At 40.8% G+C, this 20,644-nt stretch overlaps 1 protein-coding gene across 1 annotated transcript in view; it reads left to right on the top strand.

Annotated features, from left to right (window-relative positions):
- The first annotated feature begins 3,977 nt into the window (after positions 1-3,977).
- MND1 (meiotic nuclear divisions 1) overlaps positions 3,978-20,644 on the top strand; it is a 39,731-nt gene continuing 23,064 nt past the window's right edge. The window contains exons 1-4 of the mRNA XM_051617861.1: positions 3,978-4,050; positions 6,676-6,741; positions 7,541-7,598; positions 9,318-9,466. Coding sequence (XP_051473821.1) covers positions 4,048-4,050; positions 6,676-6,741; positions 7,541-7,598; positions 9,318-9,466 — 276 coding nt within the window. The 5' untranslated portion in view covers positions 3,978-4,047. The remainder of the gene's footprint in view (positions 4,051-6,675; positions 6,742-7,540; positions 7,599-9,317; positions 9,467-20,644) is intronic.

Below are 20,644 nucleotides of genomic sequence, written 5' to 3' on the forward strand. Positions count from 1 at the left end.
TTGCAGTAAATGGCCAACTTCCTCTTCAGCCTTCCTGCAGTACTTACTTGAATACTGACCCAAATGCTGCAGCAGGATCTTTTAAAAGTTCAGTAAAAAGGAATACAGAACACACTCACCAATGAGAAACAATGTAAGGGACAGGAATACCAAAACAGAATATTTTTGGTTGGAAAAGACCTTTAAGATCATGAAGTCCAACAGTTAGCCTAGCATTTCCAAGTCCACCACTAAACCATGTCCCTAAACATCACATGTCTTTTAAATAGCTCCAGGGATGGTGACTCTATGGAATAGCAAAGGGTGCATCTTGAGATAACCATGGTCTCTCTCTTTAGTGTGCTAACTGCTCATACATTATTCAATGTTCAAAAGTATTTTTTTATTCCTTAGGCCAAAGTTCTCTCTCACATGCATCTGGTCTGCTCTGCAGCTAACCATTCGCAGAGTTTTGCTGATAGTTCACGTGACTTTTCCCTCATTTGCACCAGACAAAACTATGTCAGTGAACTGGAACAGCAAATGTAATTTCTATGGACAGATGTTCTTCCCGGGCCCCAGCTGTGCTGGTGGAAGAGATACCCGCCACTTGCTGCACATTGCTACCTCCACTTGAAGGCTGCTGGCCATCATATGTGTTGGCTGAGCTTGCTCTTTTAGTGAAATGCCTAGTTACCAAAAAACTAGCATTTAAGCTTCTCACCTCAATTAGCTGGTAAGTGCTTGCTTCAGCAGCTCTGCTAGCAAAGCTATGGAAGCAGTGTTTTAGAGGAGGTCCAGCTGGCATTTCTCACTGGGTTAGATGTTTGTAGGGAGAATGTCTTTACAGTCCAAACACTCGCTCAAGGATGAAATGAGGTAGCAGATGCTGCAGAGACTGGCCTGTATGGGTTACTCATGGATCACATTGCTTCCTGATACCTGGCCACATTCTACTGCAGACTGCTTGGACCTCAGAGGAGTTGGTATTGCCTCCCATGGGTTAGCATCTCCTAGAGTTCTCCTCCATCCTCAGGCTCTACTGAAGCATCTTTTTGCTGTCAGTCATACAGATGTTGCAGGAGGTCTCTGGGGGACTCAGAAGGTTTGCTTTTACTTTTCTGGAAATAAACTGATCTGCTATTCACCTTGAGTTCTTCCCTTCTGCTAAAAAAATAGTTTGTGTAATTAGACTGCACTATGGTGCATATATATGAAAGGAATAAAATTAAACTAGGACTGTTTTCATTTTCTCACTTCCTAACCTTCCTGCCTGCCATTGCCACTTTAATGTCCTTTCAAACCAGAATTTATGAATGTAATTAAATTATAGATTTGTAACAGGAACAGTGAAAAACTGTTTTGGCTGGTACTTAAAAAATCTCAGTCAGACACCTAGCAGAAAAATTCCACTCAAACTCTTAAAGTTTAAGAATATCACTGGGAAACTAGAATCTTCTAATAGAAAGCCACAGTTGTGAGTCCCCTTCCACAGTACTTCCATCCACTGTCTTGCTTTTAAATTAATAGTACATGAATAGCAGTTTTGTGAAATACCATATTTAGACATTTTGAAGCCCATTAAAAATGTCAGACCTTTATATAGCTTAGGAGTAGTTCATTCCACTTTACCTATTCCACTTTTAATGGAAAACTACCCTCATATGACCAAGTGTGAGATACTCCTGTGTATTCTCCCTCTGCTTTGGACCTCTGTCCCCCTGTGCTCCAAAATTTGGAAGGTGTTAAAGAACTTCTTATTACAGAGGAAAATCATGGCTAGTCATTTGGCCATGAAAGGGCTGTCAGCACATGCAGAGCAGCTGAGCCTGGCTGTTCCCAGGGGGCATGGGTGGAGAAAACCTGTTGAACCCTCTGCCCCACCATCACCCAAGAGTGTGACCTAATGTTTTGGAAGCATGTGTGCTGGGTTGGCTTGGTTTCTGTGATCACTTTCAACTGCTGAAACCAGGAATACCTTCCAGCTGTGGCTCCAGGTGTGTGCTCCAGCCATGTGCTGGCTCCATCTGGAGTCGAGACCTGGGTGGGTGTTTGCTGCCAGTCTGCTTCCAGGTGTGACAGGATGATGGCTGCATTGCTGCATCACAAGCATGCTGAACAGTTGATGCAAGATCTGTGCCCCAAGTCCACTTCTGTGCGAGTGTCCCTCTGAAACCCCTTCCTCCTTTTCCTCTTCTCCCAGTAGCATATTCAGTTCTGACACCCACTCTGCCACTCACAGGTGTCACTTGGAGAAAACCCACGCTGCAACAGGTGCTTTGCAAATGTCGCAGCAACCGTTTGCTTGGCAGTGGTAAAAATAGATGAGAAGCTTGGTTTTATTTCAGGCTGTGAAGGAGCAGGAAGGGGCCCACATCCTGGGGGAGAGGAAGTCACAGTGATGGGAGGGAAACAACTGTCACAGGGAGTCTGGGGACATAACTCACTTTGAGGCATGGCCAGAGGAAGGGAAAAGCAGGGGGACAGAATATAAGCCCTCACAACAGGTGAGGGGGTGTGCCAACAAATGTCATCGCAGGTTGGTGAGCTGAAAACAAGGAAGTATGAAAGAACAAGAAGCTTTGTGTTTTGTATCAAGCTTCCTACTCATATTGTCCTTTCATTTTTAGTAATATGCTGCTGCATGAGGAACAGGGTCACAGCCAGGTCTGTGCGTGGGAGAACCTCAGGTCTCAGGAAAGTGAGCAGCTTGCAAAGGCCATGGAAAATCTTCATGGGGACTGCCGGAACAGCTCAGCTTGAGTGTTTTCATTTGCTTGAATTTAAACTCTAGAATTAGTATGGCATATGAATCGACTGCAGTTAACCTGCTAAGCAACTTCCCAGAGCTGCTGCAGCTGAAGGAAGGTAATTTACAACACAATAATTAAAACAAACTGTAAGTAATTGAAGTCACCGCAACAAACGGCTATTTCAAGCAACCCCATTTCTGCTCACGTCCTTTGCTTCCATGGGCAGAGGGGGGTTTATTTCCCCATGTCCTGTTGCTCCTATAATGGACTAGTCGCACAATACACATTCTTTAAGACCACCGTTTCTGTGCTCCTGTTTTCCCTTTGTTGCTGGACCTCAGAGAAAACAACAAAAGAGCAGGCAGCAGATGCTGCAGGCAGCACTGGCACAGGGGCCCGCTGCCTCCTGCTACCTGGAGGCATCAAGGGTGTCCCACAGATTGTCAAACCTACAGGTGTAGATAGGGATTCAGAAACAAGTGCTTTCCCCCTGATTGTTAGAGCCAATGGTAGCAGGGTTTAAAATATTTTTCTAACTTTCATTAATTTTTATTAATTTCAATAATACAGCAAGTGTACACTGAAGATACGGCAGCGACATCTCTCAAGAAAATGGCACTTTCTACTCAAAATATAAAATGGGTAGGCGGTATTAAGAAACACATGAAGACAAAATGAGAGCTAGAGAAAATTTTGCTGGTGGCAAAAGCTGATTTCTGCTCCCAAGCTTCACTTCTCCACGGGCGCCCGTGAAACGTGTTTAAACTAACACCACAACACCACGGAAGATGCTATTATAGTAAAATAAAATGAGAGAGAAGCGAGAACGGGCGTTCCGGCACGGCACGACTGCTTTATAAAAACGCAAGGATCTGTTCCCCGGCTGACTGCACAAGCGATAAAAACCAGAATACAAGGTCTATTTGCATCGGTTTTGGCTTTTCCCTCCCTCCTCGATTTTATCTTAAGCCTCATGTCGGCTGGGCGTGCTTCCGACCCGCCGCCGGCCCCGCGCCCGCTCCGCGCCTCCCGCCGCGCCCGCCCCGCGCCTCCCGCCCCGCGCCTCCCGCCACCGGCCCCGCGCCCGCCCCGCGCCTCCCGCCCCGCGCCTCCCGCCGCCGGCCCCGCGCCCGCTCCGCGCCTCCCGCCGGCCACACACGCCCCGGCCGCGGCGGGATCCGGCGGGGCGGGGCGGGGCGGGGCGGGGCGGGGCGGGCGGCGCTCGGAGCTGCGCAGGCGGGCTGCCGGAGGTTTCTTCCCTCCCTGCCGGGGGCGCCGAAATCAAACCGCGCCGCTCGGTCGCGCCGGAGGCGACATGGTAAGCGGGTGCCGCGGCGGGCCTGGTCGCCGTCCCCCCGCTCTCGGTGGCGGCGTGAGCCGGGGCGAGTGTCCTCCTGCTGGGCCGCTCCCGAGGCTGCGGGGCCCGGGGCGGAGAAGCGGCCGCTGTGCCAGTAGCGGTCTCCCGCCCCCCCCCGCTTTCCCTCTGCGGGAGCTTCCCCGGTGGTCCCCGGGGAGCGCCCCCGCGGCCGCCAGGCACCCGTGGGGTTTCGGGGGCCCTCCCCGGCTGCGCCCCTCCCGGCGCGGCTCCCGAGAAACACCCGCCGCACCGGGTCTGGGGGTGCAGCGTCACCATGGCCTGCGCCGGCTTCTGTTCTTATTTTTGGTCTGGTTTCATGGAGAGCCATGGAAATGTAACTGGTACCTGGCAGGGCAGTAGCTTGGGGTGAGCACGGTGCTTGCCAGTCCCGCCGAGACACCCAGGCAGGGCGGGGGGAGCGGGCCCAGGCGTCAACAGGCTGGCCGCGTTGGGAGTGAGCAGAAGGAATTCCCGGTGTGCCAGGTGGCTTAACAGCACTGCCGGCCTGTGGCTGCCTTCGCTACCGCGAGCGACAGCCGGGAGGAGCTGCTGGAGGAGCTGCGCTTGTTTCAGCCTGCAGAAAAGGAGGCTGAGGAGAGACCTTATTGCTCCCTACAGCTGCCTGAAAGGGGGATGTAGTGAGGTGGGTGCCTGTCTCTGTAGTAACAAGTGATGGAACGAGGAAACGGCCTCAAGTTGTGCCATGGGAGGTTTAGATTGGGTATGAAGGTAGATTTCTTTACTGAAAGGCTCATCAGGCACTGAAACGGGCTGCCCAGGGAAGCTGTTGAGTCACCATTCCTGGAGGTATTTAAAAGACTTGGTGCTTAGGGACACAGTTTAGTGGTGGACTTGGCAGTGGTGGGTTGTTAATGGTTGGGCTTGATGCTCTTAAAGGTCTTTTCCAACCAAAACAAGTCTGTGATGTAGCTGCTGAGTTTTATATACATGGTGTGAAACACCTGGCAAAGTGGCAGAAGAGATTGTGGAAATAAATGCGAAAAAAAAAAAATAATCTACAAAACACATTGATTAGTTACTTCTCTCTGTCAGAGCACTGCTGTGAACCTGGTGCCTCAGGGGCATAGCTAATAAGCACGTGCTTTTAGAAACGCTTAAATTGCACATCGTGCACAAATGGGGTTTGATTACGTTGCTAGTAGTGAGGTTTGAGGTGTCTGGGAAGCAAGGAGAAAGAAGCTGAAGATCAGTCTGTTTTCTGTTCTTCCTTATACGTGGTGGGTCCAGGTTCTAATCCTGCCATATACTGAAGTCAGAGGAGACAGCTTTGATGTCAGTACTGACGTAGGGCACCTCTAGCTAAACCAGGAGGGAGGAGACTTTAAAAATATTCTTAGTGCTTTTGTTATATACTGTACTGAAGTGCTTCTGTTCATGTTAGCTAGTTTTTCCATTTGTTTTTTAAAATCAAATCAATCTGGCTGTTTTGCTCTTTATGCACACTTTAAATTTTATGCTGCCCTACTGTGATTTATTTAAGGAGGAAGCAGCAGTTAAGAAGTAAAAAAATGGTATTGACTCCCTTCTGTCAGGGCTTGGAAACAAACCCTTGTCATCTCTCTCAAAGCATCTTGAGCATTTCCATTGACTCAAGGGCAACCAATATTAATGCTTTCCTTTTTTTTTTTTTTTTTTTTTTAAGTTAGACCTTTTTCTGCCAACATCCTATTTTGCGCTTTCCTTCCCCAATTCAGTTTCCTGTAGCTGCACACAGCACCGAGGGGTCTTGCAGGTTGCACAGGAGGGAGTGGAGCAAGGGGAAACATTCCCAAGTCACCTTATGGCCACTGCTTTTGGGTTGTTGTGAGGACTATGCTAAATGCTATTAATAAAACTCCAGTTCTCTGTGGAATACTTTATATCCTCATTTATGGCATGTTAAAATAGGGTCTCTGAAAATGATGAGGATATTTCTGTTTGTATTACTGGTAGCAGTTTGGCAGCAGTAATTTCTGCCTTTTGCTTCTATTTCAAGCCTTGTTATTTACTGCTTGGTTGCACAACTGCCAAGAAAATAAATAAAAGAAACACAGTTTTAAAATGTGATCTTGAAATTATAAAGTTGGGTAGGAATTTTGAAGAAAGACATAGTACCTCAAAATGTGCTTTATCTCTTTGAAAAACCCTAAGTGATCTACATCTCACACTATTGTATCACTGTATCACAAGATAAAAAACAATTGTAAAGAAAAAACCCAAAAGACATTCCTTTTTATCTTTTTAAGCACTGTTAAACATTTGGGTGAGTTGCTGAGAACTGATATAAATCCACTTTAAATCTAGTAAGGTAAAACAAGGAACTTTTTGGTTATACCAAGAAACATTGAGGCTTGAGCTGGATTTGGTAGTGTGAAAGGTCAGCTCCAAACTTACAGATCCACCAGTTTAATAGACTGCAGGTGTGTTAGCTTGGTGTAACGATTCTTTGGGAAGTAGTTTATCAGAAAGTCTGGGATTTATGGTAAGGTATTTTGAAGGATGGTAAATAGATTTCAATTCTGAGTGGATGGTAATTATTTAAATGCCTGAATGTGTTGTGTAGTTTGTGGTTTTTTCCTTTTCTAGTCTAAGAAAAAAGGTCTGAGCTTTGAGGAGAAGAGAACTCGCATGATGGAGATCTTTTTTGAAACAGTAAGTAACTTGTCATTGTCCTGCATTTAAATCAGTGGAAAAATAGGTCCTGAAATGAGCTTAACTGTAGATGTAGATGAACTTTGTGTATCCTGCTATGCATTTCACTGATGTGTCATTGATGTATGAATTAAAGGGACAGTGCTTCATTCGTGTAGCTTCTGAGTAAGTGGCACATCACCAGGTGGAGCCAAGTCACAAAGAAGCAGAGGTGGTGGTAAATGCTTCACTTGCTTCCTATTCAAATCTCCTAATTTTGAGTCTGTTACTGTAAGAGAAGATAGCAAGAGATTAGAAAGTATCTCTCTACCATTTATGGGAGGAAGAAATCTGAGTGTTAAAAAAGATGAGAGGAGATGTGGAAGAGGTCATGGCGGAGAAGAAACCTGGAGATCCAAAAGCAGAACTACAATTGTATTGATGATGTATGTAATTCAGAGTGTTTTACCTATTAAAAAAATGGCTGTGATATTGGAGTAATTGAGCAGCATGGTGCATCTGGTGCTGACAATCTAACCTTGGCTCTGTCTCCCCTAAGGGTTTTGCAGTCTTAATTTCAGGCAAAATATGGTGACTTAAGAGTATGAAAGAAAAGAACAGGGCTTGTTACAATAATAGTATTTTTTTTTCCCCCGAAATTCTCAGAATGTTCTAATTCTATGACCTGTTTCCCTAGCAAAACATAAACATACAATGTATTTCTTGCTTTTGTTGGCATTGATTTAGTGTAAAAAAACCAAAACACTCAGGCTTGGATGATGCTGTCATTTGAAACTAGTTTCTTCTATGTTTTGCACAGAAAGATGTGTTCCAGTTGAAGGATATAGAGAAGATTGCTCCAAAAGAAAAAGGGATTAGTAAGTTATTTCTCTTGAGCCATTAATAATTCTTGGAACAGATTATACAGTGTAAATTTTCCTGGCAACCATTTTAGGTTTGTGACTGTAATAATAATGGAAAAAATAGACAGAAAGGTAAGGTGGTCGATGGTCAATGGCTGTAGCTTTAAAAGTGTTATCAACACTCCTATCTCAGTTTGCTGATGTTTGTCACTCATGTTAGGGCCAAAATAGGGGATTATTAAAATGTCACAGCTAACTCCAGGTTAACCACTAAAACATGAGATGGGGGTTTTTACTAGGCTCTGAGATGCGTGCTTTGCAGTGATTTTCAGTCTTTGAAATCATTATATGTACATAGGTAGTGAACAGACGATTAAAATGTATGTTTGTGTCTGTAATGGTTTTTCTTAAAATGCCAATCCAGATGTACATGGTCAATGTTCTGTTGAGCTTTTCCCCCAGAAAAATGGCTGGACAGCTGTAGAGGGAAAGGGTTTGTCTTTTCAATGAAAGCTTTCCTGATGAGATCCATTGGTTTAGGATTAGGTCCAAGAGGATTTATCTTAAGTTGCTGAGTTGTTTTATGTGTTCCTCATTCTGCTTCCTTCCTGTGTTCGTTGATGGAAGGGGGACAAAGTATAATGTTTGTGTAGTTACCACTGTCCTTATATAGCATATCTTTATGGCACTGCAAGAGCACAAGAACTTGTTGAAAGAACTGCAGGCATGTGTGAGTATCGCAAAACAGAGTTTTTTGGTTATGTCAGCAGCTGACAGAGGCACTCATAGGCTTCTGAAGAGATGTGATGCTGACTGGTTTGTAAATGCATATGTTTAATTGTAATTTGCAGGAAGAGGATGCAAAATAGCAAGTACAAGCAATGGAATTTTATATTTAAAAATCTGTAGCATAGAGGTTTTAAAAACCATTAAAACATAGTTACTCTGAAAAAAAAACCCATCTAACCTCTGGAAGTGCCCCTATGCTGGCACGCAGCCTATAGCTTCCGTAAGACAGGATGTTCCTGATCTGGAATCTCCTTAGATTTGAAACTGGAAGTCAGACACTAAAAACATTAATTAGCTCAACAGTTTACAACACTTGAGAATAATAACTATTTGGCTGTGTTGAACAGGTATAATTTTTAAAATGTGAATTATACCACGCGTTTGCTAGAAAATGAGCAACTACGTTCAGAAATATTTTGTATCCTTCTGACTGAAGGTGGCTTTCTCTGTTGGAACTGAATATAATCAAAAGTAAAATCTGTCCCTCCTGAGTTTGTAAACAGATGGTTTTGATGTGCCTGCTGTTGTTCTGTGCTTTGATAAGCATTTCAAAGTAAAATGTAATTACACTCCTAATAAAAAAAGTTAAAAGTTAATCCATGTTAGAATTAAGTTTGCAATTCAACTTCTCAAGTATCCTCTCGACTTTGTTTTGATATTGTGCTGTAGTGTGCATGTAAGTTTTATGACGCTTGTGAGTGGTGTTCTACAGGCATCTTGTAGCAGACAGTATAGATGGCAGCTTTTATGTATAAATTGCTGATTTTGAAGGGGTTGATTCCTATAAGTGAAGCATTAAGCATGGTGTCTTCTTGAAATTGTCCAGCTGGCTGACATTAGAGTCATATATTCATACAGTAGGTTATGGCTATGGTAGTCATAATTCTCCACAGTTTAGATAGTATGCCATTTTAATTTGATGGTTTTGCTTTTTTTTTTTTTTAGCCTCAATGTCAGTGAAAGAGATTCTGCAAAGCTTAGTTGATGATGGCATGGTGGACACTGATAGAATTGGAACTTCCAATTATTTCTGGGCTTTTCCAAGTAAAGCTCTTCATGCCAGGAAGCGTAAACTGGAAGAACTGGAGACTCAGGTAAATCTATTTTAAAGCAAAGTACTTGATTACCTGAATGGGTTTGCTTTTTCCTCATACCCTCCTATAATTCTTTTTCATACCCTGCTCTCTCATGTGTGTATGTGCATGGGCACACATACGCAGAGATTTTCCTACAGGGATCACCTGGCACTTACAATATGACGTTCTGTCTCATTATTATGCTATTACTTCGGAGTAGTTTTGGAGGTTGTTCTTGTTGCAGCTTGAGAAGACTTCTCATCTACTTGCTGCTGAAAGCATGTTATTCGTGATGCAAAACGTTATTTAAGGACTTCCTCTAAATATTTACGTGGCATATGTTTTTGTGTGTCTTTTACATAATGTAGGCCATCATGTGGTTATGATCTAAGAGCCATGAGAGGACTAAGATGGATATTCCAAGTAAATGTGGCAGTGTTTCCTACTTATGGCCATTCTACTTTCCAGTCTGTTTTTATTAGTAGCTTAATTTGTGAGTACTTGAGTATTCCCATATTGCACTTTTATTAGGAGGTAAGACCAAACTGGTTATCTTCTGCAGAAGAGCAAGTCATCTTCTGTTACAACACTGCTGTTCTATTGATCTGGTTCTTTCCTACTTTTTAGGAACTTTTTCTTATTTTAATTGGCATGGGAAAGTTTGTTAGTTTACTGGAGTACATGATAAGATCAGTAAACTAGCTTTATGGTCTAATTGCACCACAACACTGCCAACATTTCCCATGTTTATTTAGCATTATGGCCGTTCATCGAAGATGCAAAATTATTGGTAGCATCTGAACATTTTTATAGAGATTATTTTCTTCAGGCATAGATCTAGTGTTGTCATTGCTGTATTGTGAATATATAGCATTGTCAACTTCAGCTACTTCTTTAGAGCTCCGGATTAATTTTATAAAAACATGTTCCTCCAAATCAGTTGAAAAAGCAGTTTGTGAATCTGAAGACTTGCTGAAGCAGATTAAGTAGCCTGATCAATGCAGCTGGAATTTCTTGTTTATGCTTAGTGTAGTGTGACCAGCTGAGAGGTAACCTTGTCACTTATTCTTTGCTTTTTTGTTATTCCTTGTAAATCTCACTCATTACTAAACTGAAATAGTTTGGTCCACTGTTCTGTTTTAGACAACATTTCCTTTTGCCCTCCAAGTTTCCATTACCGGCCTGTGTGCTCTAGATGGCCATCCAAAGGCATTTTGGATGTCTGCTTGGGTGGATCTGGCAGAGGGAGGAGAGTACTGGTACTCTGTCCTGATGCATCTGCTGCAGTTTTCAAGATCAAGAGTAAGGCTTGCTAGAACTTTCACTTCCTTTCTCCTTGTCTACTAATTCATGTCATTTTTATGATCCCGTAATACATTCAGAGGTCTGTGGCAGTAAGGAGGAAGTACTGCAGTCCTTTCTATCATTAACTGGAATCATGTATTGACAACCTTTCAGACAGCTGCTTTTGCTGAGATGGAAAATGCTGTGTGAGATAGCTCTTGTGGTACTGTATGGGTCATCAAAATTACTGACTCTTTAATTTCAGGTTATGCCACTGACTTGCTCTGTATCTTGAGTAACTTTTTCAGCACCTCAGATTACCTAAAAGTGTCATGGATATAAACTGTAATTTGTGTGCAACGAGACTTGGTTAATACTAATTTGTCCTACTGATAATTTTCTCTGCTCCTTTGCCTTTGTCTTCAGAATTCAAATGAGTCCAGACATTGAAAACTTAATTGATTCAGCTGGATGTGCTTGTACTGCTTTCAGGCATGGTGTTAGCTTCTGGCATGACTAGGCTTGAATTCAGTTGTATTGACTGGTAGTAACAATTCACTGATTCCTACATCAGTTTCCTTTGTCTGAAGCAGGAGATCAGTTTAACTGAGTTTCCTAGTAAAGTTACTCAACTTATTCATATAGTCACTAAAGTTTTAGACCAAGCTACTTACTCTGCCAGAACATAAGTGCCAACTGAGCAATTGAACGTGCCAAGACTCCTGCTTTGTTCACCAAACACCCTGATGCTGTTGTCTTGTTGAATGCAAATTATTTGCTCTTGGATAATTTTTTTTTTTTTTGCTCATGCTCCATATTATAGCTAAGTAGTTGAATGAAGGCATTAGTATTTATTATCTTTGCACTTGGGCCTAGTCCCATTATGAATTTTAAAGATAATTGATCAAGCAGGTCTCCTGCATATCCTGATGAATATCTTCCTTGGAGTGCCTTGCAGAATCTGCATAATATGCTCCACCATAAGTATCCAGGGGTTATCTACAAATATTTGCTGTACTGCTTTAAAAGTACTGTTACATTATTAAACATAAACCCACCTGTTTTTATGGAATTATTATTATTATGATGGAGTTATTGTATTGTGAAGTTTTTTTATGGTTATTTCTGTGTAGGAAGTAAACTATGCGGGTATAAACATTTTTGCAATATAAAACTGTTCCAGTTGAAAGAAATAGTTTTGTTACCAGATCTTTATTTGTAAAGCAAGTTCTGCTCCTAACATGGGCTTACTGATCTGAGCTCTCTTTAGACTGTGCCATACATCCTTAAAAATACTTATATTCATTACCTTGCTTTTATGATGAGAGTGGAAATGTTTCAGCATTTCAAGGATAAACATTTTCAATAGCTGAAAATAACTTCTCTGTTGACACAGTGGAAGGGTGGCATTTTCAGTGAATAGCTCTCTGAACATTTTTACAAGATAACAGATTCTGTCTGTAAGTTCAAATTAGCTATTTTAGTGTTTGTATTCTTGATGCAAACACATACAGTTTTCTTAAGGGTTTCTAAATCTAGTCACCAAGTATCACAAAACTTCTTGTCAGAACATGCAAAGCAGAGAAGAAAAGTAAGCTATTGTACCATTTCTGTTGCCCGCCTTTGATCATTGCTGTATACAGCTTGTGGTGTGCTGAGAAACGTTTCCTTTCTGTGTCTCATCCAGATCACTTGTTAACTACCTGAGTTGGTCTCTTTCTTCAGCAGTTAAAAGGCAGAATCAAGCTGCCTTTCTTAAACATTTAAAAATTTAGCAGTTTGATTTATACTGCAATTAAAGCTTTTTACCAGGAGACTGTATCTTTGAGGGTGTGGGTAAGTAGTGGAGGGAAAGGGGTAATCCAAATGCTGAACAGAGACATTTGAAAACAATGTGAAAAAACAGAACAAGCTTCTCCAAAATGCGCATTCTCCCATTAATTCATAATGCTGAGGCTTACATTTGACAAGTTGGGCCTGCTATAGGACCTTTTGCCTGCATATATTGGTGCTTCACAGTGTTTTAGCAAAGTTGTAGCTCTCTGCATCTTATAAAGCCTGTGATCATGCGGAGGCTGGTTTAGAAACTGTTTTTGATACAATTTTTGTTTCGGATTTTTTAGTGACTGTTGTGCCACACCCCAACTTGGAGACTCGGTAAGCAAAGAGGTCTGTCTTGGTATTTGTAAGGGAGAGCAAGCCAGTTTTGTCTTGTTTAAAGTTACACCTCACAGTGGTTGTTTATACCCTATATTGATATTTTTTTTCAGGAAGGATTTTTATGTCATCAGTGTGATCCCCTTATACAGAGAGATGGCAATTAAAATCCAAAGCTTGAAATAAAGATTTTGTTGACATAGCTTGTCCCTCTGCCCCTATCTTTCGAATTTCTTTTGTGGGGGCAGGTATTTGGAGAGGGGCACTAACCCCTGAACTGACACATATGGCAGATCTTGTGCTGATCTGATTAGGATTAGGATCTTGGTGCTGCTCTCTAAACTGGGGTCACTGTTTGAACAACTTGTTTTTCTGAAAAGCAAGGACAGCAAATATCTTTAGCTTGTGTAGCATTTGCTGCACTTTTATTTTCTCTGATAGCTCACAGAATAAGAATTGCTAAGTAGGTCCCTGTGGATTTTGTATTGATTTGTTTTGCAGTGGCATGGCTGCTCTTAGTGGCTCATGCTTTCTGCCAGATGCTTGTTCTTTATCTCTTGCTTATGCTTATGCAGCTGTGAATTGAAAAAGGAAAAGATGTCAGGGGTTGCATTTTCGTTAGATGGGCTTATATTTGCATCAGTACGGCTATGAGATGGGGAAACTAGAGCTGGGGTGTGGATTGAGAAATATCTTTTTAACAAGGTTTGTAAGTGGATAAATTTTTAATGGAACTTCACCTTTGAGAGAACTGTGGAAGCTTTACTGTGAGAGTGTGTTGTTTGGTTGTTTTTTTCCTTCCATAGAAAAGGTGAAAGGATGTGGTTTTATTCTTTATCAATGCTTTCCTGGCAGTCAGGTTCTAAAATTTTGAATTACCTCCAGTCTCCTCATTTTAAGCATGCCATGAAATCAACAAAATCATCAATAAATTATATTTCTGCTTACACGCTTCTTCATTTAATAAAGACCTTAAACTTCCAGTATTGTTATGCTAAGCATAAACATCTCATTTTGTCAAAATATAATTATTAATTAAAGTAACTAGTAATAGTGAGGCCTTTTTCACCCAAGAGTTGATGAGTCTGCAAACCACAACCCTCAGAAGCCCTAAGGAACATCCCATCTCTCCAGCACATTGTCTGCCATAGCCATTGTGACAGGGGATCTTGGCTAGAGTCATATAGGGCAGGTTTAGTATTCACACTGTGAGGCTGAAGGGAGGTAGAAGCAGTTTCAGTAGTTCTTGGTGACATCAAAGAGTATCTGAAATTCAGTAGAATAGGGATATATGCTCAAAACATAAGGTCATAGAGGATTGTCCCAGCACAGTGTAGTATTTTTCACAGAGGCCTGAAGCACCAAGTTCTTAAAAGATCTTGCAGTTGTTAGTATGACTGCTGGTAGCTTGGAGAAACAACCAGTTTTCTTCCAGTCTGATTTTGTGACAGTTCATTTCACTGTTCAGTTCAAAACAGTTTATTACACTGTTTTATTGTTAATTGCTATTTATTGTGAAGTTGCTTTCATGTGGGTTATTATTGTTTTGTATTCTTAGGCTTTGCAAGAGAAAGTTTACCAGCAAAGAATATTGTAGCTGCTCTGCCTTCTGAGGCTGAGAGCAGGATGGTGTCACCTTGTACTGCAACAAAGATTAAACAATCTTTTCAGAGCAAGATATAAGATGGACTTTCTATGCTTCTCCCTGTCCTGTCTTCAAGATACATGTCAGAAACAGACTTGGGGAGAGTTTCTGATAATTGTTTTTTTCTTCCATTAAGCATGGCATTGCATATTAGGAATTATTTATTTGGACTTTTTTCTCTAATATGTATGCTTATGATTTCATTAGGTTGCAGAAAAAATAGTAAGTTGTCCCTTCCAGGAAAAATACAAGTCTAATTGCTGAAGCGTTCTTTCTTTTAATTCTTATTTTATTATGTAGGCAGGATCCCAATGTGTTGACTGAGCAGTTATGGCAGTCTTCCCATGTCCAGACTAGGCCTCCCTTTTTCCCTGATGTTTGACATCTCATTAGCTTTCTAGTTTACTTATTTGGTCTTCCTTGGATTGGCCTGGCTATTTTGATAGTCTGTAGCCCCAGTCTGCTGGGTGATTCCATTCTCTTCTGTCTTGCCTTTTTTTTTTGTTTGGTTTTTTTTTTTTTTTTTTTTTTTTCGGTTTTGTTTTGTTTTTTTATCTTGAGTAGTAATGACTCTCCCAACAGAGACCATTAGTGGCCCCTCCCTATCTTCAGCTTGAAGCCTTTCATAAAAGTGTATTTTCTTTTCAATAAATGACTAGACACGTAAAGAAATGGCCAACTGTGAAGCTGGTATGGTATGACCAGCTAACTTCACACCATCCAGTGGAAGTTGTAACAGTAAGAAGTATCCTAAACACAAGCAGCTGAGAATTTGCATCATTTAAACATTGAGAATATGTGGATTAGATCTATATGTGTTTGTTTGTTGATCCTGTAAAACTTATTCTCTGGAGCACTCTCTTGGAAGAGGCTAATAAAGTTTTATTTGAAGCAGTCCAGGGTTTTTGTTATCTCTTTGCATCTTGCATTTAAAAAATGTTTGTCTTGAAATCATTCTGGACATAGTAAGTCCTAAAATATCCAGCTGAGAATACTCTTCTAATGTTGTAACTTACTAGAGCCTTCTGGAATTATGTTTAATGGCATGCTACAAAGCCCTGGAGGGTATGCTTAGTTAGTGCTGTCATGGCAGACTTCGAAAAATACGGTGCTCTGGAGGCCTTGTTAGAATTAAGCAACCTCATAATTTGGTGTTCATTAGTTGAATTTCTTGCTTTTCCTTTTACTAGGTGTTAATAAGTAACTAGACTGATGACAACTGTGGAGTGTAGGTTTTCCTTTCCTGCCTTCTTGCTGAGCATCAGCTAAAACCGGCATGATTTAAGAGGAATTTTTTTTAAAAAAGCTGGCTCTGTAGGGGCTACAAAGATTATAAAGTAGGTTTGAAGAAAGAATCTTACTACATTGAAAAGGATGTATTGTTACAGTGTCCTAGTAGTGTATATTATACATTCATTCTGATATAATATGGGGAAAATACTAGCTTTTTCTAACAGTTTTCTTCTGTGAAACTGTGAATTTTTTAGGTAATGCCACCACACAGTTTACTTTTACTTTTAGAAGAGGCTTGCATACTGGCTGCTGCATCCCTTTCTGACATTGCAGTGAAACTGTTACTCCAAATTTCTTTGCATTTCAGAGTAAACTTGGGGCTCTTGCTCCAGAAGCCCAGTGAAATCCGACACAGATGCAGCCCTGCACATTTCCCCATGCTCCACAGTAGGTGGCATGGGTTGAGTGTCAGTTCAGCATATCAGCAGAAACCCAGCACCCTGAGAAAGTTTAAAGGCTTAGATGTTCTGCACTGTAAGTTTGCCTCTGCTGTAAGGCCAGGAGTTTCCAGCCTGGGGATAAGGTGGAGGCAATAGTACTTGCTAAGCTGGATTTGATGGAAATGGTCAGTTGTAATCTTATTTAACTTGAACTTTGACTTTCACCTTAAGATGTTGTCATTAAATTAATACAGCATATTTTATTTCAGAAAACTAGCATGCATGCAGAAGTAAAAATACTAGTATGCAGTTATGTATGTCTCACTTCATAACGTTTTTCTCTTCTGAAAGGGATGAAATAAAAACAAGCCGTGTGAAGTTATTTTGAAGCAGGGAACCTTCAGAGGAAAGGTCTTTCTTGTCAAACAGTTTATTATTGTTGAATACGTGTTATTTCCATCAAAGACTATTCTTTGTATGAGGAACTGGAGGTGACACTGTTACCTGTCTAAGCATTACTTTAAAATGATGAAATTGGCATAAAAAGTGAATATGTGAGAGTGGTGTCAAAACTCTGAAACTGGATAGATGTGTTTTACTGAGGCTTTTTATTTTACTGATAATATCTCAGTGTAGTATTTTGGTGTTTTAAAAGTCTGTGGAATAACGTTTTTGTTTTTTGTAGTCTTTAGGCAGGACTTGAGCTCAGGGAATATGAGATGAATATTGTATTTTAACTTGGACTGTCTGTGCTCAGTCCCTGAAGGCATTGTCAATGTACAGACCAGCTGGTTAGGATAACAATCTTTAAAATCCCTTTTGGGAAATTTTTTAGCTTTTTTTTTTTCTCCCTTTCTTTCCAAGGGAAGATATTTTTTTTCAGTGTTCTTTCTGCCTTGAACAGACCTGTTAACAACCAGCTTGGATTTTTTAGGTGTAGTAAATACATTCATGTGCACTAACAAGCATCGTTCATGTCCAGGTAATAAATTTTTATATAGTTCTGTCACTCATGTGAATGCCTTTTGACTCTTTCAGCTTTCCTTATAAGACTGCTTGCATTTGTGAAACAGGGCTGAAAAATGAGGCATTTCAGATTTTGTGGTTGTTTTGTTTTTTTGGTTTTGTTGGGGTTTTTTTTAGGTTCACTGGGCATACTTGATATTTGTATCTGAGTAGACAGCCATCTATCCCTTAGGCCATGTCAATTCTGCCAACTCTGAAAGCAGCCAGAGAAACTAAGTTCTTTCATTCAGCCTGCACAACTGTTACTTTCACCTTTTGAATATTAAGGAGATCGGCCTGGAGTGGTTATTTTTTTTTAGCATTGCCAGTACTCACCAAATGGTGTTAAAAATAAATGAAGCAAAACCAAAAGCTCATGACAAGACATCTTCTCTAAGTAGACTTAAACTTAACTGTTATGGAAAATAGTTGAATTAAAAGCTGCTTCTGATGTAGAGGGGTTTACTATATACTATAATCTTCAAATAAGTGCAGCTAGCAATATCAGGTTTGTACATGGATGGGTTCCAGTGGAGGGAGAATTTCTCATTTGTTTCTTCTGGATACCCTGCATGTTCTGTTTTCTTTATCCAAAAGCAATTGCAGGAAGAAGGACTCATACTCAAGATGATCTGAGAATAGAGTCATGCCTAATATACCATGTGAGATTTCAGTCTCACTGTCGTGTGCTAGCATGCTAAATATGTCAGTTATAGGCCTAAATTTAATCTTGAAACACAAAATGGATTGTGTTTGTGGAAGTGGCAAGTAAATCAGTATTACAGAATCACAGAATCCTAGGGGTTGGAAGGGACGTTGAAAGATCATCTAACCCAACCCCCCTGCCAGAGCAGGATCACCTAGAGCACATCACACAGGAACGTGTCCAGGCGGGTTTTGAATGTCTCCCGCGAAGGAGACTCACAACCTCTCTGGGCAGCCTGTTCCAGTGCTCTGTCACTCTCACAGTAAAGAAGTTTTTTCTGATGTTTACATGGAATCTCCTGTGTTCCAGTTTGTACCCACTGCTGCTTGTCCTGTCACTGGACATCACTGAAAAAAGCCTGGCTCCATCCTCCTGACACTTGCCTTTAACATATTTGTAAACACTGATGAGGTCGCCCCTCAGTCTACTCTTCTCCATGCTAAAGAGACCCAGCTCCCTCAGCCTTTCCCTCATAAGGGAGATGTTTCACTCCATCATCTTTGCAGCTCTGTGCTGGACTCTTTCAAGCAGTTCCCTGCCTTTCTTGAACTGAGGGGCCAGATGAATACTCGAGCAAATCAGATCAATACTACTTACGAGTGCAGAGATCTAACTTGAGATTTTTTTTTTTTTCTGAGAATCTTTATAGTGTTTTGTCAAACAGTTTTTTTTGAGAATCAGGTATTTGTTGAACTAGTTCCCTGAGATAACCTTCACTTATCCTGAGTGTCTGATTTTTTATTTTTTTTTTAAATCACTGACATAATTTACAATCCAGAACAAAAAATACTTCCTTGTTACCTCTCCAGTACTTCTCTAACAAGATAGAACTTGCACACTGGCAGAATTAGTATTGTGATATTTTGGAACAAGTATTATTCACTTAAGAGTCAATGCACCAGCCCTTCATTTTGGATAGCAAATATAACTTGTTTGGGGGTCTCCTTTTTCTCTAGAAAATTATATTTATTCCCTGCCTTCTCTCAAGTTTTTTAACTGACTCAAAAATTTCATTAAATGTAATCTTTTTATGGTAAAATTTGTAGCATGCATACAGAGAAGAGGGTTCTTGTATTGAATGTCTCTCCAAGTACATAATGCAGTATTTAAGAAAAAAAAAAATCTAAATACAGAAATTTGATGGACCCTCACTCTGTCTCTCCTCTTTTTCTACAGTCTGTCTTCCATCCATTTTATGGTGTTCTCTTGTTGAAAAAAAATCTTGTTGTCTATTCTTCAATTTCAGAGTTAAAAATTCTTACTCTGCATTGCTTTTTTCTTGACTCTATTCCCTGCTTCCTGTTGCGGAAGTGACTTGTAACGACCTGGGGTAAGACATGGCATGCTTCTTTTCCTTTCACAAATGTTAAAAGGAAAGAAAAAAATACAATATTTTTGTTGTGTTCACATAACAAGTGTGTGTTTTCTGTTTGTGGTTCTCTGTGAGTACATTGCATCCCTGATTAAAGTCCCAGTGAACCTGGAACCTGCTCCTACTGAAGTTTTGTTCACTGGATGGGTTATATGCAAAAATGTCATTTCATGAGTGGTGGGCAGGCATCCTGAGAGCAGAGGTGACAGTACTGCAGTTCACAGCAGTACTCTACTCCACTGCAAACATAATCAATTAACTTAGAAGTGTACTTCTGTGTCTTTAGAGGCCCTGGAAGGTATGCATTTGTGACTGTACATATAAAATAAGCCGTTGGATCCTTACTTTGTGTAGTACTTTAGAAAGCACATCCACACATAGATGTGCTTTATTTTGCCTCTTTAAGTTTTATTGTTTTATGCAACAGTGATTGCTGAGCGATTTCCTTTAGTAATGGTCTGTGCCTTTTAACACAACAGGTCTGTTTCCAGTATTTTCAGCTTGTTCTTTGGCTGTTAATCCTTGCATTTTTACATTGCATTTTATAGTATTGGTCTGCTTTCTGGCTTTGAATTTTTTATCTTTCTCTAAAATCTATATGAATGCTTTGAAGCACTTTCTGTCAATTCCATTTAAGTTTTTCTGTGGTGGGTTAGGTTTAACATAAGAAAGAAGTACACCCATCTACTTACTGCAAATGGCATCCTAAAACTCTTGAACTGCTTTTGTTTAAGCTAAAAGCAATTGAGCCCTTGCCTCTGGCCTGAGACAAAGCACAGAGAGCTCCAAAACGAAAGTAAACAACTTTGCAAAGTTACAAACATTTAAAAAATGGGTATCTTGGATTCTTCTGTAGTGCTACAGTGAGTGGTGCTCACAGTAGCTGTAGTTTTTAATGCTATTTTTGATTGAGTGTTTTGGCTGAAAGAAAACTAAGTGTGTGATAGTTCTCCTTAAGACCATAATGACAGTGGGATAACAGCTGTGAATGCTCTTGGTGGTGAGCATATGAGACCTTGGTTTGACTCTTGTCCAGTGTACATACTAGGGTCTGTGTTTGCATGGCTTACACCAGGTTTGTAGATACTTTAATATGTTAGGGAGACAAACTACTTGTTTGGTGGCTTATTGGTGGTTAGAGTGGTTAGGAATGGGAAACCAGAAGGAGCACAACCAACAAAAACTTGCTGGAGAATAAAAAATCCATTTGTGTAGAGCTAGGACAGCATCAAGCAGCATTTGAGAAGAGAACTAAACCCTGCTGCTGTTGTGTCAGGTTAAACATTCTTCTTCCAAATGTACATCACAGACTTGCCAAAGTGGAACCCTAGTAGTAATGCATGCATAGTATATT

This window comes from Apus apus, chromosome 4 (assembly GCF_020740795.1).
Source record: "Apus apus isolate bApuApu2 chromosome 4, bApuApu2.pri.cur, whole genome shotgun sequence".
In the NCBI taxonomy this organism is placed as follows: domain Eukaryota; kingdom Metazoa; phylum Chordata; class Aves; order Apodiformes; family Apodidae; genus Apus; species Apus apus.